Below are 27,717 nucleotides of genomic sequence, written 5' to 3'. Positions count from 1 at the left end.
ATGTGGAACTGGCTGAGGCAGAAAACTAGGATCCCCTGGGGTAACTGAGAGCAGGCAAGGATTAGAACCTGACCCAAAGAACTGATTCACCTGATTTTAGAGATCTGCTTTTTCTTTGCTTTGCTGTCTTGTTTCTAAGTTATGACCCCTGAATCTTTGAGTCTATGTATTTGATTGCAGTTTGGAAAGAAGTTGCTTCAGACCTCTGGTTATCCCTTTCGGCTTCAATGGACCTACAACACACTTCTGGAGTGGGGAAACTAGATATAGTGCAGCTTGGGTTTATGCGATAACAACATTTGTTTCCCTTCCTTTACTGAACAATGTACCACACAACTGTCTTTTTGATTGCTCTGAGGTCCAAGCCCACATTTTCATCAAACTGTCTGTACTGACTCCATGAACACTTCCTGATGTGGACATAACATCCATGCAGCCCACTGGTGTGTGCACAAGAATAGAACTCTTTGACCCTGTGCTTTGTCCTGGGTTTCTTAACACTTAAATTTGTATGTTGTTTCCTTTGAGACTAGTGTGAAACCCTTTGCGGTCAGTGTTCATTTCTCTTTCTCTATTTCTTTATTCTGGCCAAGCACCATTATCTTGCTGTTTGCTGCTTTTCCTGGTTACTTTTGAATCTGATAGAGGCACAGGTTCCTATGATACTGTCCTTGTGTCCTTGGTTCCCTCCCACCCTCTGTTCTGAAAATGACCTCTGAGTCTTCTACTTTCATTTCCTCTCTCCTAATTGATCATCATTCTATATCAGCTTAATTTCTTTAAGAGAGTTTGAGGAAGGACCTTCTTGGAGACTTTCTGGAAGCTCAAGAACTAATTTCTATTGGACCAGATGCCTGTTGACACCTTCACTGAACTGTTTCATCTACTCAAGCCTTCCCCTTTCTATCTACTATTCTATCTACCCTTTATCCCTTTATCTGCTAATTCTTTTCCTTACTTGCAGCTTCACTCCATCTGATTGGTTTGCAAGCCTGTGATTCCATGGATTATCCCTGAAGGCCTTTCAAAAGTTGGTGTTGCACTTGTCACCTTCCATTTTTCAGATACCAGGACTAGTTTAAGCAATAGGCTAAGCAGAGTGGTTAGTAGGTCAGTAATCTCAGAACTGGATTCCTTCAGAAGCTGTGTGAGTATCATCTGGTCCTGACAATTTTTATTATTCATCTGAACCATTAGTTCTCAGATTTGTCCACAGCAGATTTGTCCAACTGCTCACAGCCTGTTCTCAGGGAAAAACAAAGAAAAATATTTCATTTTCTGAGAATAGCCCTGTGTTTGAGCAGCTCCATCCACATCTCTGCCACCTTTTGACCTTTCAGATTGCTTGCTTCTGATGTGTTGGAAAAAAGTTTATATTATTAGTAGTGGCTGCTGTTACATTGCAAAATGAATTAGCTATTACCTTTTCTCGTCTGGCTCATTCACCCCATTTCCCAATTATGCAGGGACTGACTGGCTCTCCTTGCACAATCTTTAGCCCTTTGGAATGAGGGGATAACATCCAGTTCTGATTTTTGTCTCCATCAATATTTCATCAGAAGTAATGTCAGCCCAGTCATGGTCTCAGGAGGAAAGGTCATTGCATTACATCATCCTTGCCTGAGCTAGAAAACAAGCACTGTTAGCCAACACAGTATTTGGCTATGGACACACAATGCTGCTTCCCTCTGCCCTCCCTTTGGGCAGGTGACTGCACGATTTGCTCCTGGATGCCAGATTTGGTTTCATTTATCCATGGTCAGAGCCATTACCAAAGCATTCAGAAAACACTTCTGAAAACCCTCTGAAAGGGTTTCTATGTGCCTTAGCTTTGCCACAGGTGTCCTCGTATTCTTTCTGTGTGCAAGTAGGATGGCTTATTTCAATTGTGCATTGAAGTTTTGGAAATCATGGAGATTGTTGTGAGAAAAAATGTCTGTTACTCTTGATCTTGAAAATTAATGTCCATACAAAACTGCAACACAGAGATTTCTATAATTTGGAAGGAATTATCCCTAGTGGATAAAAAGAAAACAACCTTTTGGACCACAGACAGATACTTTGAATATTTTGTCATGCCCTTTGGCCTATCTAATGCTGCAGCTACCTTACAACATTTTAAATGATTTTTTTTTAAGATTTATTAGATTCCTTTATAATAATACTCTTAGACGAGAGCATTATTTTTTTCACTGAACATGAACCAACCTGAATGGCTTGTAAAATCAGTCCTGGAATATTTGAATTGTCACAAACCATATGCCAAATTAGAGAGGTGAAATTCTGAAAGGTCTTCCATTGAATTCCAGGGCTCCCTCACCTCCCCAGAGGCAATGAAAGTGAACCCTGAGAAAACACAGACTTGGCCACACCAAAGACAGTTACTAGATTTTGGTGCTTTTTTAGCTTCATTAACTTTTATCACCAATTAATTAAAGACTTCACCAAATGATGTCCCCATTCCTGGACTTATTAAAGAGGGGGATGTTTGAATCTCACCACCTCAATTTAAATGCCTACAATGTGTATCTCTACATCTGAGCTAGACTTTGGATTCCCTTTATAGTCCCATGGAGACAAACAAGCCCTTTTACTGTGTCATTCATGCAGCCTATTTTAGGTATGCATTTTGCATTTTAGGTGGAGATAAATCACACCCTGGCTGCTTAGGAAATATGTGAGAGTTTTAAACAGGTTTTTATAATTGTCCCATTCATCATATACACAGACCCTACCCACCACTTTATTGTTAAAGCAGAGGTTTCTCATTGTGCTGAAGGAGTAGTGTTAGCTCAGCTCAAGACCTCTCAGTCATGGCTTCTTCCCTATGCAAGAAATTTCTAGTGATTGACATTAGATGAATTCATGTATATTAGAGAAGGAGGTGTTATCAAAGAGGTGTATCTCTGAGCAACAGCAGTGCTACCTCCAGCGGTGCCACACCTATGCAGGTGGGATGAGAATGCTGAGGAGATGAAAGCAGAACGGCTGGCAGACTAAACCATTGTTAACCCACATTTCCTTATTTTTATCTTTTATTTCACCATCTTGTATTGGCCTGTTGGGAAGATGGGGAAAGCTGGCTTTGTGTTAAAAACACAAGCTAGCCAGCTCTAGTCTGAAATCCTGGAGGTCAGTTTTAAAAGCAGTGGGACTTTGTCAAGGCAGCCTGTTCAGGTCCCTTCAGCCACCCCAAAAGATGATTTTGCGTACTGATGGCTGATAGCCTTCAACCAAGCCAGTACCCATGCAAATATGACATTGCTTGCTTGGGCTAGGAGACAGCTGTAAGCCCAGAAGGGGCTTCTTGGTTCAAGGTCCAGGCAAGCCCTATTTCTGACGCAGTAGGTATTTCTGGTATTATGAGCTTCTCACCATATTCCTTTTGACTGGCCCACAATGCCTGAAACTTATTCTATATGTTGAATCCTGCAGCTACATCAAGACTGGTGCTGCTGTTGCATTTTTCATTGCACAGGCTCTTTCTTTAGTTTACATTTTTGATCTCCCACCACATGACACCAGAACAGCTATATTTTCATATTAAAGAGCTTAATCAAGGCAACACATCTTCTACCCTGCACCTACACTCCTACTATTAAGGAAGCAGCTCAGCTTCTCTTTTCTTGTAGATCTGCTGCCTACTATAATTTCTGATTGGAAACTTTAGATTTCATCCATGTTTTGGAAAGAACTTCTTATCCTATTGGGAATAAAAGAGTTTTTTACTTTTGCATATTTACTTTAAGCTTACTTATTGGGTAAATAAATAAAATAAGATAAACTCTGGGGCAATGGTTAGGCTGGTATTATCTGGATGGCTGGGTATATTTTATTCTGCCTACACAATTTCCATAGAACTACTCCATTCATTCGTCTGTACAGTTCCCTGGACTCAGCTTGTGGAGGTCTATCCTCTCAATACTGAGAGTAGTCCACTCTCAGTGCCATTAAATTACAAAGGGGCAGATTTCTCAGCTAGCCTTGACTGTGCACTGAGGTTTGCAGTCCCCTCTGGAAAAAACAAAGGAAGTCTTTAAAGTCCAGCCAGGCTTTTACTGTCACGAGTCTCCAACTCCATCAAAAGGAGAGACAGTCTAAACAAAATATCTACAAATTTCACTCCTATCTAAAAATTGAACCATTTTTTGGGGGGGAGATTTCACAATTTCTGCTCAGATCAACCCGATAAAATACATATTTGCTGCTTTGAGTTCTTTCATTGTTTCATGAACCCTTCATGAAGAGCCTTTTTTGAAAAAAACACTACTCTCCCTCCAGTCTAGGTTGGTGACCCTCAGGAGTGTGAAATCCAACAAATATTGGATTCTGAGAAAACAGACAGCATTTCATTGGTTTGGGAGATTATTCACATTGGAGAACTCTTGGAAACCCACTGAGAATCCCACAGAAATCCCCCGTCCAGCAGACATCAAGAAGTCTAGACCACTCCATGACAGGTAGGTTTTTTTCTCTATGGATGTCCCGTGTCCTGGGTACTCATCTCCAATAATGTTACACCTGGATGAGATATAACGAGATGCTTGCAAAGCCATGCTTAGAGCTTCCTAACGTCAGCTATCAAAACCTCCTATACTCAGTCTATGCATCTCTTAATGCCTCCTGCTTTGAGCACTAATCCAGCTTTGTCCCATGTCATAGTTCTTGTTTCTGTCCGGAAAAATACTCTGTTTCAGTTTTGTTCTAGTTTAAGTGGTTGCTTCAGTGGAGCAGGTCTAATCCTAGTAAGCCCTGCCAGTGGGGACTCACAGCACAGTCTGAGCATGTCAAAGGGGTTCTTGTATGTCTTTTTCTCTTCCAGCCTCTTGTAAATATGAAAGCCTAGAGAATGAGGAGGGGGAGCTGCCAGCTACCCACGTGAGGGATCTCTGCTAGCAGAGAGTAGAAACTTCCTAAGAGAAGTCCATTATCCTTGGAAGAGTGGGACCAGGACAGAGAAATCCACTGCCCTGGGATACGCACAGGTGGAAGGTGAGGAGCAGAGCAGGTGGAAGGAGAAGCTATGTGGGTATGGGAAGTGTGAACAACCATGCCTTTCAGTGGACAGCATGCATCAGGACCCCTTTGTGGAGGTCATAAACCCCTGCACAAAGATAGACTCAATAAACTCATGGGGCAGTCGTCATCTGCCCTGGGCACATGCCTGGACCAGGGTGCCATGCTCTGTAGCCAAAAAGAGGGTAGCATGAGCAAGAGCATGAGCATGAGCAAGGTCCGGCAGATAATGCCTCATCTGGGGAATGGCCCTGACACAATCACAGTCCACTGAGGGAACCACAGCAGTGACTCATTCTGTTGTCTCCAACATAATTCTGAATGGGGCAGGGTATGAGATGGAAACAGAAAGTGCTAAAGCAAATCCACCGTATCTAGAGGCTGCCATGGTACCCTGGTCCTTGTGGCCGATAGGTCTCTAACCTCCATGCTAGGCTAGCCCACTAAATCTGTGGTTTCCAGAGCTCATCTTGCTCCTCCCTCAATGGAGAGCAAGTCAGACAGGCAAGTCCCTGCTCTGTGCAGGATGGGTGCGGAATGGCATGAGAGCAGAATTTCTCTTTCCACTGGATGCACACTGTTAATAGGTGACCTCATTCTGTCCTGGGCATGGTGCCCTCCAGGTACAGGGAAGAAAGCAATTCCTTGGACATAGCTCTCTATTACAGTCACAGGTTGTTGCTCTGCCTTGTCTCTAGAGCTGCAGGACTGCAGTGTTCACCAGCTCTCCCAGGTTTGTCCACCTCTGTCTGAAAGTGCTGACACTGCAACTGCTGCTTATCTCCCTCCTACTGAATTCACAGTGGTGCCTCTCTGGGAACTTACTCCCATATGGATGCAAAAGAGACAATTAACCCATATAAATTTACTTGATTTATACTTGATCTCATGAAAATCATAACCCATGGAGTGAGTCCTGCTCGATGTGTACACACAGCCTGCAAGGACTACCAGCCAGTTAGAGTACTCCCATAGTGTCTGATAATAATTTCTGTGCTCTTTATCTTCAAAATTTTAGAGTAATTGAGAATTTTCAGGAGGAAAAAGAAACTTTTGACAGTAGATAGTGGAAGTTTGAAATCTCATGTGACATCCCTGATGGTTGCTATGATATGAACAGTGAAGTCACCCTCAAGCAGGGTGTTTCTAATTCTGTTTTTTTTTGACAGATATGATCCAGTGCAAATCCACTTGGCTGCAGTGGTTGGAGCTGGTGCATATGGAGGATTAAGCAGTAGGCAAGCTCCAAAGGGTTGGAGAACAATCTCTGAAATTAGTAAATCACTGAAGACGCTGCAGATGATATGGTCTCATCTCTAAATAGATCAGTCTCCATATTCTTGTAGGAGCAGCAGCTCATAGAGCCAGAGGAATATAGAGCTTGCACACATCAGAATTAATGAATTGTTCCATTGTGACTCTTATTGGGAAGGTTCATTAATTACAAGGAGTTTTTAAATTGAGGGGGATTAAACTGATAATGGCCAAACTCTAAGGGCAGGCTCAATGTTCCCTGATGCTCTCCCAGACTGGGAAATCATAAGCAGAGCTTATGCAAACCTTCCACCTCCGGCTGCCATATGCTGGGCCAGAGCCTGAATGCTCTGTTTTCACTCAGCTCTTCCTGGTGCCAGTGGCTTCAGCAGCAGCTGGGGCTCCCAGCCTTCTCCCTTCCTTGGTCCATCTAGGGACATCAGGCATAGCTGTGTAGTAAGGTAAGAGGGACACAACCGGGGCAGGAGGCAGGATCCCGGTGTGAGGCAAAGGAATGTCATTACGTGGGAAAGCAGATGCCAAGGGCAAACCCAGTCCTGTTCTCCTCCTACTGTGCTCACAGGCAGAGAGGTCCAGCCGGGCTCCAGGGAGTGTTTAGCTGGTGTGGAGGCTGTGCACACCCTGACTGATGGAAGGGACTGGGACTTGCTTGCCAGGGCTGGGGTAATGTGTCCCTGTATGCTTAACACCATGTGCACCTGGCCTGGGTCTCCAAAGTCTTGGCCATCCTCTGCCCAGTGACTGAGGGACTTTGACACCAACTACAGCCAGCAAGAGGGGGCCTGCGGCTGCTCTGAGGTAGAGAGCGCTGCCAGGAACTCTCCCTGCTGCAGGATCTGGCCAGTCCTGTTGCTCACTCTCTCCTTTCCACAGCCTTAGGCAGGGGATGTTGCTTCACATGAAGAAGAGGGGACTTTCCACCAGCCACTCTTGCTCCCAACTCCATGGCAGCCACAGGATGTGGGAAGCTTTGCCTGCTAGCCATGGGTGCTACTCCAACTAGAGGCCCTGAGTGCCAGGCCTACTACCTCATCTTTTAGACACAGAGCAATGAAGGGATGACCCCAGCACCTGTGCCCCGGCCTCCTGGAAGAAAGGTAGTGAGATGTGTGGGACATACCTGGAAATCAGATGCCCTGCTAGTGAGTCAGTGGCACTCCCTCCACTCATGCAGCAAAGCATCACCTGTCCTGCCCAGACAAGTTGCACCAGTATGAGCAAGAAGTAAAAGCCGGCAGTACCCCAAGGTGACAAAACCTGAGAGCCCAGTGCTCCAGGATCCTTCCGTGCCAGCACCTCAGGGAACAGCCCTCCATCATGGAACGGGTGGTGGGTACTCTCTAAGGAAGTTAACATGCACTATGAAATATGTCCCCTGTTGAAGAGCAGGCTAGCAAAGGGGAGGTGCAGGGACCGTGGCAGGCTCCAAGTTCCTGAGGGCTAAACCTTTTCCTGTCTCACCACTCCAAAGGCCACAGGACAGATGGAGCTTTGTTCCCACTTGCCGTATGCTAAGTGGGGAAGTCCCAGGTAACACCTGACTAAGGGAAGGTGAAATGCCAGGCACACAGCATCTCCATTGCTGTGGATACCGCCCAGTGAACTGAGGTGAAAAGGGAGGACTCTGCTGTTTCCCATATCTTCTAAGTGTGATAGAAATAAAGGATAACAGAAGGTGCCAAAGCTGAGGCTTGTTCCTCTGGTACAGTCATAGGACTCCTTTATGTACTAAGAGGAACTGCAGTCCCCCAGCTAGGACAGATCATCATCCTGCCAGGATAACTCACAGTTACAGGAGACCAAAAAGCTCCTGTAGGTCTAATCGTGGATATTTTGGGGCTGGTAAATACAGCAGAGAACAGGAACAACTAGGACAGCCTAGGGCATTTTCAGAACCTTCTTCTGATGTCACCAATCTAACCTGAGACACAAAACTTCCCAGCCATTTCCTCACAACTGCCAGGCAGAAGAACATTGTAATTAGTCATTAAAGCATCAGCTGAACCTTGAGAAAAGTCACAGTATGGATGGGCCCTGCCCTACAAGGCTTGTGATGTAGTCTGTCATGTGGGACTCAGGGAAAGGAACACTAGCTGTAGTTACATATTCCCTTCCTGCCCCTCAATAGTTGTAACAGGGTAAGGGAGGAGGTCACTTAACTGATGAATAGTGTTACAGAAAGAACCGGGTATAGTGTAAATAAAATTGGTAAATCAGAAGCAGAATCCTGTCCACAACAGCAACAATGATCTAGAGCATGATCTAGAAGATCTAGTCCAGCATTAGGATGACGGGATGTTTTACTCTGGAGTTCAGCCTACTTGTGAAGAGGAGATGGTACCCCACTATTGAAAAAATGGACACAGGAATGCATGTTTCTCATCTGCCCATGATTTGCTATCTCTTTCTTTCATGAGCTGATTTTACTGACTGACTCCTACAGACAGTACAGCAGGATTCCCTGAGGGAGGCTGTGGCCATGAGTTCAGGCAGCGATAGCAGGATCTAGGAGCAGAGCCTTGCCCTCTACACCAGCCTGCAAGAACCTGCCAGAGAGAATTACTAGCTCATGGATGCCAGAGACTGGCAAATCGATGGAGGTGTCATCCAGATGAGCTCTTTGGGGCAAAACACACAGTCATTCCTTACATTAATTGCCAGTCATCCAATCATTTGTACTTATCTCTGGATGTCAACTCTGCAGCCACAATGAAGAATGAGTTATACTGTTTTCCGACTGCCTTTTCTGCAATGTCACAGACCCTACTGTGTTTTCCTTTTTCATAAGCTGTAGCATGATACTTCCTTAAGAGTATCATTTAGTATCCATTTAGCCAATCTGGTCTGCCCTTCTTGGGACAATCTTGCCAGCCTGCTGTTAAATCCCTAATCCTGTGCTGCCTGCAAAGAAGGGGCCCAAGTAACAGTCAGAGGGAGAGACTGCTCCCCATCTGCTTCATCATGCAATGTTTCCTGCTCCTATGGTCTCACAGCTAGTTGTGGGCCCTATTACTGCCCTTGAGAGACACTTGAGTCTCCTGCCTAATTTGTTACCCACTCCCAGCCAAAGCTTCACTTACCAGCACCACTCTGGGCTGTGGTTGTCTGGGCTTTGTCTTTGAGCTGAATCTCACTGTGAAGGCAACCATCAGCCAGTGAGCAGAATAAATAATTGTCCTGTCCACACACAACCCAAAACCGTGGGCCAGATGCAGTTTCCTGCATCTCCTTGTACTCTGGAGGTAAAATAAATTGTCCCTGGAGAAGGCGTGGTGCTGGCTGAGAGAGATGGATTAGGTGGTGTGGAACCCAGAGGATCAGTGCCTGGAAATATTTGTTTCTTCTTGCAGGAAACAGTAATGAGCAAGGAGCAAAAAACAACAGTTGCTGACAGTGTCAAATGGAGAATAGCATTTTTATCAGAATAGAAAAATCCTGGTGGTATTCAGACATTTTGGGCTGAAAACTATCTGTTTTCAGACTACAGACTTCTTAAAATGAAACATTATGGCTGACAGCTTTTGAAAAATGCTTTTTGGACTTCTGGCCTTTTCATGAGAAACTTTCAAAGACAGCAGCTGTGAACTCCCAGCAACCAGAAACTGAGCACCCAGCCCAAGGCATCCACCTTGGTTACGGGGACACATGGCAGATGGGATCCTGTCTGGCTTTCCTTCCATCCATTCACGAAGCCCATGCTGGCAGACTACTTTTGTGGTACCAGTGATGGAGTGGGTGATTGAATCTGTCCATTTCTGAATGCTTTCCCAGGAACTACTGTTCCTACCAACACCTGCTACTGTGAACCAGGAAAGCCTGGGTCTCTGTGGCTAATCATTCAGCATCTAGGCCTTGCCTTCCAAGACAGCGTGTGATTTACAGAGGAAGAGTCTCTGAGTATTTATGACAGCAGAGGAGGAGAACTTCTGCATGCTGTTTGTAGCAGCTTGGCTTCTTGGCTGAAGCTCACAGCCCAGGGTAAGAGATGAATACCAGCTGCACTCCTTACCATGCTCGCTGCCTTCTAAGGCCTGCAGGGATTCAGGCTGTGTGAGGTGCTCTCCAGCCAAACCCAGCAGTGGCCTGGCGGGGAGTTAGGAGCTCCTCTCGTAGAACAGGCTGCATTTCGGAGATGTCAAGTACTGGCTCCTGTCAGGGTTGCAGAATGGCAGAGCTGATCTCTGCTACACTGAGCAACTAGCAGGTTTCCATTAACTGTAACAGATGCTATTGTGTCACCAGGAAGCCACAAGACATTAGAGCGTGACAGCTCTTGCTTTGTCTTATTCTCTGGTGGGTGGTCCCTGCACACCAAGAAAAGCCTTTCTTCTGCTGTCAAGTGGGTAGAGAGAGTCTTCCTGTCTCCAGCACACATTGCTGTTGGAGTGCCTGTCTGCATGGTTCACACCAAAGTGGTGGTGAGTCACCATCACTCCCGACTCTACTAGGGGAAAAGGCTCAACTTATCAGTATGATTGGGAAAGAGTCGGGCAGGGCTGGGGAGCTGAACTCTCCTGCTGAGGAGCAAGGCCTTGCTTGTGGGAGTTTAGCAATGGACAAGCTGCTGTGGATGGACCTGACTCACCATCCCCAAAGTGAACCAGCCTTTGCTCCACGGCCCCTGTGGTTCAGGTAGATGCCATGCTCTTGCTTCTGCACGTCTGATTTCACAAGGCATGTAAAGTAGCAAAACGGGGGCAATGTTTGACCAGAAGAATCCAAAAATTCCCAGGAAGACAGCACATGTGGGATGCCTTGGTTAGAAAGCTTTGGCAAACTGACATGAAAAGGAGTGGCTGAAGAAACAGTGCAACAGCCTATGACATGGGGAAACATGAATGCCAGAGCACTGTATTCTCCGAGCAGAGAGGAGACCTACCCAGGGATGCATAGAGCAGCGCCCAGGCCTCCTCTTTTCCAGACTGGGGCACAACAACTAGCTCAGGCCACACGTTAGAGATGTATCTTTGGCTCACAGTCCTTTGAAAGATTTTTGGCACACATAAGGGAAGATTTTTTTTGTATGGATATCCAGATCTCTGAGATGATCCCCTGTTCCAGAGGCACCACTGATAGTTCATTGCTGCTGAAAATCTGTCCCTTCTTTATTTAGGAGGGATTTTTGCTTGACAATGCTCTGCTACATCTCTGTGCCGAAGTCCCAGTGTCAAAGCTCTGCTCTCCAGGCAGCTTTTGCTCTCCGGGTGAGGCCTGGTTTAATCTGGAATGCATCAGCTAGAATAAGCTTCTGGACATCTCTTAAGAAAGATGTTTCTTCTCAGTCTCTCTGTTTTGCACTCTACATTCCCCCCTTTTCCTTTCAAGACCACAAAGCATAGCTATAATACTACAGCTTTATGAACCCTTTCTTGTAGGGATTTTGAATCCTCCCTTTTTGTACCCATCAGAAACAGCAACAGAAGAGAAGGACGTTCCCTTGCAAAATCACTCTAGCCAGTGGCACTCCAGAGGGCTACCAGCATGGAGTTATTTCCTGAACATCCATCTCTGGCAGTGGCTCCATACTGTTATGGAAAGAAAGTCTATCCAGGGTGAAGCTGCTAGAGGGATTCCCTGCTGCACATCATGCTGGACATTGAAGTGCAGGCATTGAACCAGCAAGAGGGAGGCCCAAAGGAGACTGTGAAAGCACCTATATCTATACCAGCTTTGCAGACAGAACAAGTCATCCCACCCTGTAAATGAAAGCTCTTCCATGCTAAAGCATGAAGCTGCCTTCCAGTTCAAATAACACTGCAGGACAATGTAGGCCAGGAAGCTTGAAAGGAGTGTGTGGGTGCACTGGTACTGTCAGTTCAGACTGCTCCCTGGCTTGCTCAAGGGACCAGGTCTCCCAGGGTATGTTTGGGTCCTGCTGGAGCGCACTGTTTAGATCTCAGTGTATGCCATGGTACGCTGTGTCTGAGTTGGCCTGTGCCAACCAACGGCCAGCATTGCTTCCCAGGGGATATCCCAGAAAGGAGAAAGCCCCTTCTGGGTGGGAGACCAGCTCTAGCAAAACAGTCCCTTCCATTTCCACCTGCCTCCCACTCCTCTTCCTCAGCTTTTCAGCAAGACAAATGAGTGCAGACACCTCTCTAGACCCTTCTAGGTGACAGTTCTTGAGGCAGGAAAGCCAAGGCCTTTTCCAAAAATCTTTGACGTTGGTGGAAAAACCCAAGCTATTTTGCTTGGGTTTTCAAAGCTGATGGAAATCAGAGCAGATTAAATCCTCCCCCCACCCTCCTCAGGAGGGCAGCTGGGACCGCACACCCGGGTGAAACCTGAGGCTTCACAGAGCCTGTGACATTGCAGAAAATAATCATGGGTGCTGTCATGGGGAGTCCCACTTCAGCGTCTGGCTTCACTTAAGTTCCCCCAAGTTAAGGAGATGTCAGTGCAGAACAGGACAGGAGAAACAACTCGAGGGTGATGGCAAAGGCTGCGCAGAGCCACAGACCCTACGGAGGATGAAAGCTGATCCCTGCTTTCCTTCGTGCTTTACTCCCAGGCTGCTCACAGAGAGATATGATTGATGGCTGGAAAAAGGATGATAAGCTCAGGATTCTGGATCTGGCCCCTTCTCTGCTGAAGTGCAGAAGGAGGACCAAAGAGCACATGAGCTCTCTCTTCCACTCAGCAGCACTGGGAGTTCATGTCTCCCAGTTTCCACCCCAGCCCCTAAGCCATGCTGAGAGTCACCAGTTCCTGCACTTCACATGCTGGATGGCTCATGTGCAAGGGCCGTATTTTGTGACTGCTGCAGTCTGCCCGACAGCACTAAGAGTGTCTCAGAAAAAATGATGAAATTGTCTGATGTCTTTTTTTTTCTGCAAAAACTGCTCTGGACTAGCTCCTCCTGGAGGTACTCTTCTGAGAATCACAGCAGCTTGGATTTGGGAATCATATCTGCATATCTTCAATAAAAGCTCCAGAGCTGTCATTGTAGCTGTCATCCTGGCTACTCTGTTTCCCCCATGTAGACAAAACCTAATTTCAGGCTGAAATTTCCTTAGACACAGCTCATATTTCAGGGTCTTTTGGTGTTACTTTCATCCTCAATCCACATATTGCAGCTCTATAATAATAATAATAATAATAATAATAATAGTAATAATAGCAATAATAATAGCAATAATAATAATACCTTTTGTATGTACATAGCACCTTTCATCCAAGGATCTAAGTCACAATTACATCCCCACACATTCCAGTATATTACAGCCCTATAATTCTAAAACTGCTCAAGTATCCAGACTTCAAAGGGAATGTGGATTTCCCCTCCAGCCCAATCACAATGCCCAACATGCTGGAGATGTTTCAAAGGTGTTTCGAAGATGTCTTGGCAGGAGCAGGAGGTAGTCAGAAGAGCCAGAAGTGATCTCTGAAGCCAAAAGATGCCTTCGTGGACTCTTTCCTCCACTCTCCTGGCCACTCTCTAGTCTCCCTGGAAAGTCAGCACAGCCCTGGGCTGAGGACGATGCCTCCTCTGGTACCGCGTGTCTGTGCAGCGGGAGGTGCAAAGACGGAAGTGGTGTTGAAAGGAAAAACAAATCACAGGCCAAGCTCAGCCAGGTGACTTTCCAAGCCAGGCAGAACTCACAATGTTTCAACCAACTCTAAATTCACAGAAATATTGTGCTCCACTGAAAGAACGGGAGAGGGGAGATGGCGGAACACTTCATTATAAACCCTTATTAAAAAGAATTTAGAAATATTTAAGTAACCTGAAAATGAAACAAAATATTCCTTTTTGAGTCAAAGCAAAATGTTTCATGGGTACCCAAAGTAAACATATTTTGTTTTGTTTTTAATTGCATGGAAAACCTGAAAAAATCTATTTGTTTAATCCAAATCAGTCTTTCCCCTCCTTTTTTTGGTTTAATCAAAGAACTGAAATAGCTGTTATTTACCCACCTATGTTCAGAAGAAGTATGCTAAAAGCAAGGTAGCTTCCTATAGAAAGCAGATTAGATTAAAGAATTGGGGTTTACAAAAATTCTGGCCAAACTACAGTTTACCAGCTGGATTCAGAAATCAGTTCACCTCCTCTATGAAGGTCACCAGTGTTGCCCAAATACTTTTTAACAGCTGCTGAGCTCCAGAGGAGTATTTCAGTCGCTCTACTGACTTGTGGCTACATTCATAACGAAGGAACTATAAGGTCAGTGGACATGAAAGGCAGGCTACAAATTTGAGTTTAGTATTGTTTTTCTTCTTTTTGTGGCTGCACATATGTAAAGCTCAAGAATGTTTTAATAAACTCTGAAAAGGTATTTTAACTTGAGAGGTCCAGACATGGCTGAAAAGTGCTAAGAGTTTCTATAGCAATTTTTAAATCAGTTGATCTCAAAGGGCATTAGAGAAGGCATTAGTATTAATGTTTTAAAGCTAGAGAGACTGAGGCACAGGAAGGAGAGAAGAGTTGTCTAGGGTAAACTATATGGCTAGGACAGAGCTGGAAAACAGTCCAAGTTCCTTAATTTGCACTCCAGTCCTCTGTATCTCCCACTTCCATCACACAAAGGAGCCAATGCTGTGGCCATGGGGTATCTGGTCATTCCCAAGAAACTAAGACTTTGTGTCCCTCCGTGCTGGGAAAAGCCTGTTCTGCAAAGCACCTGTGAGGTAGTCAGTGGGAAGTAGTCTGCTGGAAGAGGAACTGTACCTTGTAGTATTACTGGGTGAGCCAGAGCACCATGTGGAGGATCAGGGCAGTTTTCACAGCACGTCAAGCTCATCTCAGACTCGCATCACACTAACCACCATTGGCTGCAACATGTTTCCTTTCCTCCTTCTTCAATAAATCAAGGCTTCTAGCATTCATGCTTTTGTCACTAATAAATCCTGTGCTGTCTTACACCACATGAAAGAGCAACAATACCTTAATTGTTGGACATTTTCCTGGGCAGGACTGCAGCTGGAGACATATCATACAGCACTAGAATCTGCTGATTTGGCCCCAGACCGGTAAAAAGTTAAGGACAGCATGTACAGTAAGGCTGACACTGTGCTCAGTAAAACCCCACACGCAATCGTCAGAGAGTACTTGAAAGTGCTCTACACACTAGGCACATAATCTGTGGAACTCATTGCCACAGGATATTAGTGCAACAGAAGTCTTACCTGCACCTATAAATAAGATCCTGTCCTGACTGTGGTCCCTTTGACTTCAGGTGATTAACATGAGCAAATATGACACACTGACCCTAAAGGTATGTGTACGTCCTTTGGTAGCGGGGCATATGCTACTAATGGAGATGACCGCCCAGTCTCAGACACTATCTGACAACTTCTGTGCCCATACGTGCAGGGAGAAGGATGTCTTATGATGTGGCTACATGACTCTATATCTCATTCTCCCATTCAGAAATGCTGAAAAAGCAAAAGCAGAAGTGCTGTTTTCATGTCCATAGTCAGTTTGATTCAGAGCACTGCCTGGGAAGCCAAGAAAATGCTCACTCAGATTTTGGACTTCTCAGATCCAGGTGGAAGCCACTGGGGAAACTGCCACTCATACAGAGGTTGGTGCCGGGGAGTGGCTGCAGAAATGGGGGTAAAGCAAAACTGCAAAGATTATTCCCTGCAACCAGAATTTCTTCTTGTGTTCTCCATGAAAAATAGGAGATGAATTCATATTTGAAAGTGAGGTATTTGCTTTTGCTGCTAGTCTTGCACATGTGCTGGTGAAAGCTTGCTTTTCTGCGGATGAGATGTATCTAGAATTGGGAATTCTCTTGAAATTGCCCCAAGTGGGAGGCAGTTACACCTAGATTTATCCCTACATTAGATAACATTCTGGGGAAGGTGGTTTGTGCCTTCAGATCCGCCAAGGCCATGAGGTCCCTGGTGCTCTCCACCCTCATGCTTGGCCACACAGTCACGCTGGCAACAACAGCTGTGGCCTTGCCTTGACTCATTGCCCGTCCCTCCTGCCCCCTCTCTGCTCTGCATGCAAGGCAGTGCTTGCACTGGGAGGTGGCACAGGCCGGGGGGGGCCCTTGGCAGAAAGAATTTCCCAGAGGTTGCATGGTCCATCCCTCCTGCATCCATCACCTGCGTGGCTCTAAGCCCCTGCATTTCCACAGGGTGAGTGTCGCATTACAAAGCCTTTGAACGCAAGCGTGGAATGGGGCATCTTCACGACAGACTTCCCTTGTCCCCCCTCCCTGTTCTTGCACTCCCTGTCTTGCCCACCCTTTACTCAGCAGAGGAGAGAACATTTCCTCTCTTGTTTCCCTCCCGCCCTGCAGTTCCCTGCACAGCACGCGCAGCCCTGACAAGATGATGCTGTGCTTGGGCATCACCTTCCCTCTGAATGAAGGGGAATGTTACTAATTGGTGCCCCATGGTGCTGTTCAGTGCTGGAAACTATTCTGTCTCCCCAGGATCTCTTTGTAGTGGGACCTGTGGCTGCTCACACTGAGATGGCAGGTCCCTTCAGCAGGTCCTACCCTTACAGGTGTGTCTGATTCACTCCTCTCCCATGGGGGCTGCTTTTCATTTCCAAATCCTTCAAAGAGTTTTAAACAGCTACAAGAAGGACTGCAAACAAGGCGAATGAAGAACTGGAGATACCTAAGGAGACTCAGTCATCCCATAAAAAGGGGCAGCTGGAGAAGGAGCTGCCCTCCTCCATCAGTTTTAGAAAAGTCTGTGCTGGCAGAACTGGAAGAAGAGTTTGCATCACCTGTTCCTGGTCCCTTGACACATCCCTGCAAACTTGGAGGCACTAACTGAGCTTTGCCATGATCTCCCCTTGCTCCCCACCACTGGCACAGTACCTGCCTCTTCTCAGACTGGAGCCTGGCTCTGTTTTGACTCTGCTCTAACCCTAGATGCTTGCACTTGGTCCTGCTCTTCTTTGTGAAGGTGGTTTCTGATGTCTCTTCATCTTCTGCCAAGCTCAGTTCCTTCTCCAGGACCTCAGGCTCCTCTCAGCCCTCACAATCCTCACCACAGTGTTTCAAAACACTGCTGTGGAGATTGCTGTCCCATCCTCATCTCTCTGGCCCCAGCTCCTTCCTGGCTCCCCACAGCCTCTCCTGACTTCCTGGCACCCAGCCATGGCCCTGTGCTGTCTGCAGGGAGCTCAGCATTGGGCTGACAGCTGGGCAGCCCACTCAGGACCTCCCTCAGCACCCCTTTCCCCATCCAGAGCTATTTTCCTGCTGTGTGCAAACACGTTCCTGTTCTTACAGCATGAGGTCCCCAAGGAGTCTGGCCCAAGTCCGATGCTTTCTGAGCCACCTCACTGTAGCCAAGAAGAGTGGCTGTCCATTCCCCGGGTGGCTGCCTGGCTTGCTACGACCCAGCCCAGCTCCCTGACGGATGGAGGTGGGGGGAGCTCCTTGTTCCACATCAGTGGAGTCATTTTGGTGCCTCCAGCTCAGGGACAGCATTACCCACCACCCTGCTGCTGTCAGAGGTCCCTCTCGCCTGGGAGACGAGGGTCACTTAGCTTCCACTACAGTGGGGGAATTACTGAGCTTCCCTTTCCCTCCTCCACCCTGCCGCTGCTCCCTGACCCAGGCAGGTGCAGAGGGGGAGAGGCATTTGCTGCCTCATTGCTGCCTTTTGGCACCAGAGCCTCTGCCAGAATCAAAGAGCTTTTCAAAGAAAACCCTAAACTCCTTTAATCGCCATCTAGAGCTCCTCCCGCACAGATCTAAGGGCCATGAGCTCAGTGTTTTCATTGCCCCAGGCAGATTTATGAGCTTATTCTTCAAGGAAGGGAGGGAGAGAGGGGAGGCTGTGGCATATTGCTTAGCCTAGGGGCTGGGCAGGGAGGAAAGCGGGGAGGGCAGAGGAGGGTGGCTGCAGTGGGAATGTGTGATGCTGCAGAAAGCCCAGCTCTGCTGTGGCCACTGCTCTTGGGCTTGGTGGAGAGACACCGCAGGATCGGATGTGAGTGAGAACCCAGCCAGCTATGGCCGAAGTCCAGAGCATGTTGAGAGGGAGCAGCAACTCCCAGGTGGACTCCTGCACAGCAGCACCAGCTGGAAGGGAGCACGCAGAGACAGTGCGTCTGCTGCAGCCCAGCCCAGCCACTGCTTGCTCTGACGGACAGGACCAGGAGCGGAATATCCCTCCAAGAGGGAGCAGGAGGGAGTGGTCACCTGCAGTCACCAAACAGATCGCCCCAGCTGCATTTCACTAGTGGAGAATGAGCGATGAGGCTTGCTGACAGTCGCATGCTGCTGCCCACCCAAGACCACAGCCCCATCCCCATTCATATTTACTCTAACCACGCGAGTGTGCTGCCCCCCCGCCCATGCTCCTTGTCCGTACACCTGCTCCCTTGCTGCCAGGGAACTTAGCGCTCACTGCCAGCTGTGAAGCAAGTGCAGTAAAGGTCTGGCTGCTCTCCTGACTGCACAGAGACGTGTGTACCAGCTGCGAGCTTTGGGATGAGGCAGATCCCACATCTCACCACCTATGGCCCTCCTCAGACAGTGTCCCACCAAGAAGTGGACACCTGCTCACATCTGATGCTCCAAACACCCTTCTGTCACTTGCAAAAAAATCTGCAAATTATGCTTCTTTTCATTTGAAGTGATCTCTCAGGAGAGACTGAGCTGTGACCTGCAGTACTCAAGCCAGGCCCCAACCCTTTCACCCACAGCACTGCCTGTCTTAGCAGGGAGCACTCAGGCTGCAGTCCTCACTCGTGGACCAGCCGCTCTCTGGAGAGCACAGCTTATAATGAAACCCAGTAGTGTCCAGAGCAGAAACTGTTTCTTGCTCAAGATATCTAGAGGTAAAAGGGAATGGAGCTCAGGACAGAGAGGGGGGTAGGGGATCAGAAGGAGGAGGGAGGAGACCTGCCAAGAATCTGAGTTTCCCTCTCATTGGAAATTCAGAGACTTCAATATTTATTTTCCTCTCAACACTGAACAAAGAACCAACATGTCAATATTTAGTATAGATCAAATATTCAATATATTATGTTTTAGAAACATCAGGATGTTTTGCTTTGATAATTTTGGAGTCCTGCAATGTGAATATTAAATGGCCTACGGGTAGACATAACACCAGCAGGTGAAAATATGTAAATGGAAACTTTAAAAAAAGTCACCATGAAGTGAAAACATTGAAATAATCTCTCTTAATTCAACTTGTTACTACATTTCTCCCATTCACAGTTCCATCAACACTGATCCACTTTCATTAAGCATTTTGCTTTCAATGAAATGATGTATTCCTTGGGAAAATCATTCCACTAAATGTGCTTTTCAGTCAGCTCTACATCTGACCTCACTGAATGAGCCATTAAATGTAGATATTCCAGTTCTGGCTTCACTGTGAAGTATGCTGATCCCCCTGAGATGCTGACTCCAACACAACGATTTTAACCGCTCTGTAGGGGAGTTCAGACTGTTCCTACTGCTCTGCTCTGTGCTTTGTGCTTAAGCATGATCCAGCATCTGCAGCACCAGGACTCACGACAGCGAAGCAGGGAAGAAGGTCCTCTGCTCTCAACCACTAACCAGCAGTACCCCAAGTGCTGCCATGGGCCCAGGGGCTGGGGAATTTTGGCTGGTGGCCTGGGTGGGAATCACATGCTGCCTAGACACAAGGCCACCTGGAAGCACATGCCCGGTAGCTGTGGCTTTTCCAGGTTGTTTTTCAGTTTCTCTTACAAGCCACTCCCAAGCTGTGCCTAATCCCAGATCTATTCAGTTTGGTTTTCTCTTTATTATATGCTGGGGAGCACAGAAGGAGGAATTACGTTACTTTGGATTAGCCTTTATCTACATTCTCCAGGAGGGGAAAACCGGCCAGAGTCAATGATGGGTTTCTTATCAGTGATGGCAGCTCTCCCTGATATCTGGGATTGAGGCAGATCTTGGTTTGGCCTAGCCTGCTAGGGTATTCCAGAATGTCCGTGTTCATTAATGCAGGGAAATGCTCTCCACCAGGTTCTTTGTTGCAGGCAAAAAGCCTCCTTGAGCCACAGGACACTCTGCAGATGTACTGGGGCATGCTGAGCCAGAAAGTGCATGGCATTGGGCCTTACACCCGGACCCTGCACTGCATCCTTACATAGCAGTCAGCATCCAGACATTGCCTGGAGTCAGAGCCTGCCTGCCTCACCTGGGATGGCACGAAAACCCCACGGCAGAGCTGGGACTTACACCTCTCTCCCATTCCCTGTGCAAGTACCTCCTGATCTCTAATGGCCACTCAGCAGTTCGCATGTGTTATTAACTCACACAGAAGGTGTGGGAGCAGTTAGCAAGACAAATAAAGCTGAGATCCGGAAATATCAAAGATGCTCTTCTGCTGAGGATGGCAATGAATGAGCTAGTGCTAAGTGGCTGAACACAGGAAGGCAATCAGGGTGCTGAACGAGGAGCTGAACTCAGCCCCCATTTAATTCCTGCTGACAGGAATCTTCTATAGAGAGCCAGCAGGCTCTTGTGTATGGCACAGAGCCCCTCTGGTGGAAACCAAGTGCTCCGAGGAGGGAAACTCACTATCCCTGCTACTCCAGAAAAAAAACACCTGTACCTCAAATCTGTTAGATGGGAAATCATAAACCTGCTGCAAAGCCTGTGCCTAAGCCCAGCTTTCCTAATGCCTCTTACCAGCCTTATCTCCTAGGTGTGGGTTGCTGAGCTCATAAATGTTTCCTTCTGTTCCTGCTCTGGCTGCCATTTCCCGCAGGCCTGAGGGGCATTTCCAAGGGAGATGCCATGGGCTTCTGGCTGTACAGGGCAGGAGTGGCATTGCCCATTTGCCTTGGAGAAGAAAGAAGATCAAGGAGGAAGACAGTCCTTAGTGCATCGGTGTGGCCACCAGGACCTGGGAATGACTTTGGAAAACCTGTATTGTGTTGGAGCTTTAGAAGAAGGGACTAGAAGATCTTTGGGGTGGGTCTGTGCCTTTGTGCTGTGTCTGGATGGGGCCTGGTGCAGAGGGGGCTTGGTGCAGTGTTGTGGCTCCTCTGGTGACCATGGCACAGAAACAGGCTATGGATGGGCCCTGGCACTGGGCAAACCCTTTGCCTATCTGAGAGAAATGGCCCGGGGAAGAAAAGCAGGGATGGCTCCAGGGAAGGATTTTGTTTACAGGATTTGGCAATTTCTGGATTTTTGGATACCCCCCATATCTCCCCAGGTTGTGTGCTTGTCACCTCCCTCCCAAAGGCACACAGAAGTCCCTGTGGTCCCCGCAGCAGGAGATCCCGTCTCCCTACAGCCCACTACAAGCCCAGCCATCTGTTCAACCCAGCACCCCTCCCCACTGCTCTGACACCTGCCCGGGGTCCTATAGCTCAGCCACCAGTCCTGCCCCTCTTCTGGGGTGCTGCTCTTCACAGGGTGACTGTGGTGGGGTCCATCCTCCCCCTTCCCAAGCTGAAGGCTGCAGGGGGACAGAGGTTGGGGCAGAGGAATAAGGAGGACTTAGACTTGAGGGGAGGCAGAGCAGCTGCCTTCAGCATTGGTACTTGTCTTGCTCTGAGCTCCAGATGCGGCTCTGGAGGAACCCTTCAAACTCTGTTACTTCCCCTACCCAAAATTCTGTGGGTACTTAGAAAATATATATTGGGAAAGAGATCTCTTCCCCTCAAGCTTTCCCTGCAACGGAGGCAGTGATACAGTGCTGCGTGACCAGGCAAGTGGCTTCCTGGCTTGATGTGGCAGCACCAGGAATCACATCACAGTGGCAAACAACCTGCTCCCTGCGAATCCCTGCAGCTGCCTGACGCCAGAGGGTAGCTCGGTGGAGAGTATGGGTGATGTGGCACCCTGGCCTCAGATTCCCAGTGGGCTGCTAAATTCCAGGTGATGGCTTGAAATGTCTCTGCAGGATGAGAACTGCCCTGAGAGCTTCTGGCCCCATTCCCCACAGAAACAGCATGGGGAATGAAAAGCTTTCCGTGTGGGCAGCCTCCATAGATGCCTGGTGATATCCAGGAGCAACAAGACTCAACTCTGTTCCCTCTGCCCCCTGAAAATCCTGCTATGACAGCAATAGTCTGACTACCTCATCAGTCTGTCTTGTGCCTCAGGTCATTCCCTGCTTGCACGTACAGAGCAACAATATTGCATGTGGTGAGCTATGCACAGGTCTTGGGACAAGGGGCTAACATGGGAAGGACACAGTGGTCTCCAGTGCTTCTGGAGACAGGGCATAGAGCAGCAGTCGAGTCTGACACCGCCCTGGCGCTGTGGGTGGCCTGGGGCTCTGGGGAATGGGGGGTTGGCTTGGAGTAGCTCACCACAGGGCCAGAAGCCATCTACACTTCCTCCAGTTGAGCTGTGAGCAGTGGTGCTAATGATGTCTGGTTTCTTACAGGTTTGTGTTTTACATCCTTATCACTTCCAATGAACTATCCCCATTTCCTCATATGCTCCCCTCTCGCTCACTGCAGTATTCCCAGCTCCGCCTATGTCTCATGCACTGGTGATACAAGTGGGTTTGTTCAGTCTTTACAAGAGGCGAAATGGGGAAATCTTACTGCTGTCCTCAACTACCTGGTGGGAGGGTGTAGAGAAGATGGGCCAAACTCTTTTTAGAGAAAGACAAGAGGTAAGGAGCACATGTTGGCACATGGGAAATTCCAATTCGATATTAGGAAAAAAAGAATCCCATGAGGGTGGTCAATCATGGGAACAAGGATGGGGCAGAGGAATCCTGGAGATATTCAAAACCTGTCTGGACAAGGCCCTGAGCAACCTGATAAGCTGGACCTGCTTGGAGCAGAGGGTTGGATCAGAGACGTCCAGAGGTGCCTTCCTAAAGTATCCTGTGATTCTGGACAATCCTCCCAGTTCCTTCGCATATTTCCTAAGCCCAGGCTGGGTGAGAGGCACTGCAACCTGTTTTCTAACCAATACATGTGCTGGTTGCCCCAGGCGTGTGGGCTGTCTGGCCCGCTGACCTGAACACATAACCATGGTGCTACTGCCACCACTTTCCATCTGTGGGCACCAACGAGGGTGTCCTCTGTTGATGTTACAGGAACTCCATTTCTTTGAGCCCTCTATTTCCTGCTAGTTAAGGTTGAGCAGGCTAGCCTGATCCTAGGAGGTACCTGGCAGGCACCAGCAACATGGTTACAGCAGTGTCTTTTTTTTTTTTTTTTTTTTTTTTTTTTTTTTGATGAACTGGAAGCAGCCTCAGAAAACTGGGAGTAGCCTTTTACCCCCCCAGCATTGCCTTCCATTCCCTTTGCCAAGGGGCTGGTAGCCAGATACAGGTGAGTCAGAGGTGGGATCAGGATGCTGTCCCAGAGCAGTTATGTAGTGGGACTGATCTGCTCTGAGCGCCTGCGCCCTGTAAGAGCCCTGTCCCCAGACCTCAGGGATTGACACCCCCATCCCCATCTCCCTCAGTCCATTGGAGGTGGCACTTGCATATCCCAGGGGATCTGGGATGGGATAGGATCACTCAATCAGGTCACACGTAAGGTTTGCAGTAGTGCCAGGAAGTGAAGCCAAGCTAACACTCTGCACTGGGCAACTCTTCCTCTCCCTGATTTCCTCTGTTACCTGACACCATCTTCCCCAGTGCCCCTTTGCATTCTCCTCTCTGCTGGTACAGGATCTTTCCCCTTTGCAGCGCCAATCTCCTTCTCTGCTCTTAGCTTGCTACGGTCCTCTCCAGAGATCCCCCACTAGCTCCAACACATCTCTGTTGCCAGCCCCAACAGCAACTCTCCTGCATATGATACCGGCTGTGGAAGACGGAGCTGTGATATTTGTCATGCTGCTGGTAGGACTTACTGGCATGTTAGCTAAATCTTAACTGTACACTCTGAATAGCCCAACTCTTTTGGGTTAGTACAGGCCTTAGGGTCTCTGGATGCAGCTGAACAGGACAGGGTGTGCTAATCCTCAGTGCCTCATGGCTGGGCTCTGAGGCCAGGCTAAGACACAGTTCGCCTCCCCCAGCCAGGTTTTGTGCTGAGGCTGGCAAGCCTTCATGTCATGAACCAGGCAGGGTGGTCTGCGCTGCTACAGAGAAGTGGGATGTTAGAGCCCGCATGAGACCTGAACGAGTTCAGGCTGCCTGCAAGAGCAATGCAGACCTCAGGATCCTGTCACTTAACACAGACAACCCTCAGCTGAGCTGGCTGCCTGGGCTCCCTCCAGCACTGCCAAGGAGACACCAACAGGTCTAAGTGCCTACTGGAGAAATCCCCTTGGGAAGAGGTGACTTGTTTCTCGCCCATCTCCTTGACCACTGCTGCAAGCTCACTGATGACGCCTCCATCTTGGAAAAGCTTATTTTTGGATGGGTGATCCCAGAATACTGTATTACAGTGAGAAGGACAGAGTTCTTGGAGAGAGACAGGCATGATGGAGACACAGTGTTGTCAGGATGGGGCATGAATGCAAGCTCATTAGTGGTGAGGCAGTGTCTAATCAGAGGTTATTATGAAGATCCTTTGCTTTATTTTGCACCTGAGGGAGTTCTGCTCTTTAAAGAAAGGCTCATGAGTAATTTGCTTGGAAGACAAGACACAGATCAATGAAGTTGGAAAGCTTTTTGGAGTAGCTGGCCTTCAGCTCCATGTTCTTTGTTTCCACTACGAGCCTTCTTTTCAGTACTTGCAGCTCTCCGAAGAAACTTAGTCATTTCTTTACATAGCTGAATATGGATTTAACGCCTGAGTTTGTGTGAAGAGCTTAGATCTCTCCTGAAGAGCCATAGTTTCAACAAAATTTATGGTGATTTGCTTGGAAAAAACCATCCCTGCCTGCACACCTCATAACTGAGAAACTAAACTTCTGTGACTTGCCAAAGGTAAACCAAGAAGGTAGTGACAGAAATGGGGAGAAAACACAGCTCTTCAATCCTCCTCCACTAGTTCCCGATTCATCCTTCCTTCCTACCTCTGTTACATCATCTTATTTATTAATTCACAGGCAGCACTTAAGAGTCATAAAACAAATGTGTTGTTGTCCCCCATACAGGTCCAGCTCTAAGGGGGGTGGGGGGAACGCTGGGCCCTCCAACACCTCCCAGGCTTTATCACACGGATTTTACACCTGAAGGGTCCCTCCAGCCTGGCTTTTCCTGCAAGGCGATGGGGCTGGGAGGTTGCATTGCTGGTGCTTCTCCTGCAAATCGCTGTCACTGGCGCCACCGTGTGAATAAAGCAGGCTGCTGTAGCAGCCCACAGCTTCCCAGGAAAGCGCAGAGCGGTGACCAAGGCAACTGGACACACTCCCAAGTCAGTGGGGACTGCAGAGCCATCCTGAAGACTGAGCCCCAGAGATAACCAGAGCTCTGCCAGGAGTAGCCACACAGTAACCTGCTGCACTAAGCCAAAAGCATCCTCAAACACCTGCTCACTGGGCACCCTGAACACAGAATCCATATCCCCAGGCTCTACGTCCCCTCTCTCACCACCACCTCAGGGTAAATATGGCAGTGAGGACCATTCTACTTAGTGGTGCACCTTGGTTCATGCAGTGTAGCTCTCTGTGGCTCACAGCCCAGTGGGGAGCACGCTGTAGACCTGGATGGCAACATATTCTCCACAGAGCCAGAGCCCCACACACCCTGTCTTGTGAGGACTGCAAAGGTGGAGTGTGTCCCTGATGAGGCTATCACTTGTCCTCGCAGTAGCATTGATGCTGCAGAGCTCTGCAGCCTCCCAAGCTTACAGCCCACATGTTTTTAACCACCTCCATTGGGACATGCTTCAGAGCTATAGTGACTTATCACACTGATAGGCAGCTAGCTCCAAACTTAGCCTCGGGGTCAGCTTGTGTTATACAGTTCCTTCATCTTTCATGCTCCCCAGTGAAAATTGTCCTTTCCTGTCATGTTTCCTTCTCAGATGGCCCAGCACAACTCTGGCCACCTGATGGTCAGCACAAGACGTAAAGCAACATGCTCCTCAGGCAAGTAGGATGGGGAGAGAAGCTCTTATCCAGCCACAGCAGCTTCAACCTGGCTTTGCAAAACCCTTCCTAACTGGTTAGTGTGCTTAGATTTCACCATAGAGCAACTGCATCACAGGACAAGCCATGGACGCTAGGAAACCAGCAACACAGTACGCATTGCACACCTGGACACATGCCTCTTCTTGCTGTGATGAGCACAAAACGTATATCCCCATCACTGCCTGGGGACTACCAGTTGCTGTGTATGACTGTAGTACACACAGCTTCCCTCGGCAGCTTCTTAGCTGCATCCCTAGCTGGGAAAGGCAATGTCCTTCCCAGCCTACCTGCTGCACAGCTGAGGATGGTGACTGCAGCACTTTCTGTGAATAAACGGACCAGATCTTTCCTAGGGCAGGCCAGGGACAACTCATCTCCCTGAGAAAGGGGTAACCTCTCCCGGGGGCATGGAGCTGGTCAAACTCCATGGTGCTTTCATGGACTCCCTTGCTCATCCTGGGGATATCCTCAGTCATCACTAATCAGATTGGACCCCTGATACTGTCTCTGGGGCTAGAAATGAACTCACCAGTCCTTGTGGTAATTTAACTCTTTGCGGTGTTGATAGTAGAGGGGAAGGGAAACATTCAGAGATTTAGGAACTTTTAAGCCAAGCTGAAAAAAATCCACCCTCACACCATTTTATAAGACTTTCATACTAATTTTAAACAGGCAAATTGGACAAACCCTAGCACCCCAAGCCATGAGTTATCACAGGTATTGAAATGTTTGACAGAAGGATCCCAGAACAGTTTGCAGTAATTGCTTGGTATAAATACTCCATTATGCTCTCAGAAAATCAGAATCTACCCAGCAAATCAGCTCCTCTGATCCACTGTAATCAAGAAGCAAAGCATACATAACATCACAATATAAACAGCATTTGCAGAGGGGTGCAGGGAGGAGGGGGAGCTGGCTTAGCTTGGCAGGTCCTGGAGTAATAGCTGCCCTTTTTATTGCTTTGTTTTGTTTTGTTCCTGACTTCCAGTGGAAATTTTGTTTCAGGAAAATGTGGCACAAACTTCCAAGCTTGAGCAAAGATGCAGCTGACTAAGGGGTCTGGAGAAAGCATTGCAACAGAAACAGCAAGGGCTGTACTTACAGGTAAGCTGTTAGAGGGCTCAGGTTGCCAGGGACTTCCGAAAGCCCCAGCTCAGAGCAGTCCACGGAGAGCATGATGCCATCTTCTTCACAGTGGCACTGAGGTGGGCATGAGGGTGCAGCATCTTGGTCCACAGACACCGCTTGGAAGCAGACAGAGGAGGCCAGAAGAATGCCCCAGAAGAAGAGCTTGTCCATCCTTGCCTTGGCTGCAGCCCGCAGGAGCTGTGCGACGTGCTGTTTGCTCACCCTGTCCCTCCAGTCTGAGCTGGATGGGGGCAGTGACCCTGCTTCTTCACACGCTGCGGGCGCCGTGCCTTGTGCAGTTCAGAGTGCAGCAAGGATGTAGCCAGGGAAGGGAAGGCATTGTTGAATGATCTTGGTTATTGGGTTTCAAGGGCTGGGCAGGGGCGTGAGA

General features: G+C 48.1%; 1 protein-coding gene across 1 annotated transcript in view; it reads right to left on the bottom strand.

Moving 5' to 3' along the window:
- Positions 1-27,717, bottom strand: part of LGR6 (leucine rich repeat containing G protein-coupled receptor 6) — a 157,524-nt gene extending 129,807 nt beyond the window's left edge. The window contains exon 1 of the mRNA XM_026101270.2: positions 27,301-27,717. Within this exon, the coding sequence (XP_025957055.2) occupies positions 27,301-27,497 (197 nt within the window). The 5' untranslated portion in view covers positions 27,498-27,717. The remainder of the gene's footprint in view (positions 1-27,300) is intronic.

Source organism: Dromaius novaehollandiae, chromosome 27, assembly GCF_036370855.1.
Source record: "Dromaius novaehollandiae isolate bDroNov1 chromosome 27, bDroNov1.hap1, whole genome shotgun sequence".
NCBI classification, from domain to species: Eukaryota; Metazoa; Chordata; class Aves; order Casuariiformes; family Dromaiidae; genus Dromaius; species Dromaius novaehollandiae.
This window is presented reverse-complemented; position numbering and strand designations above follow the sequence as displayed.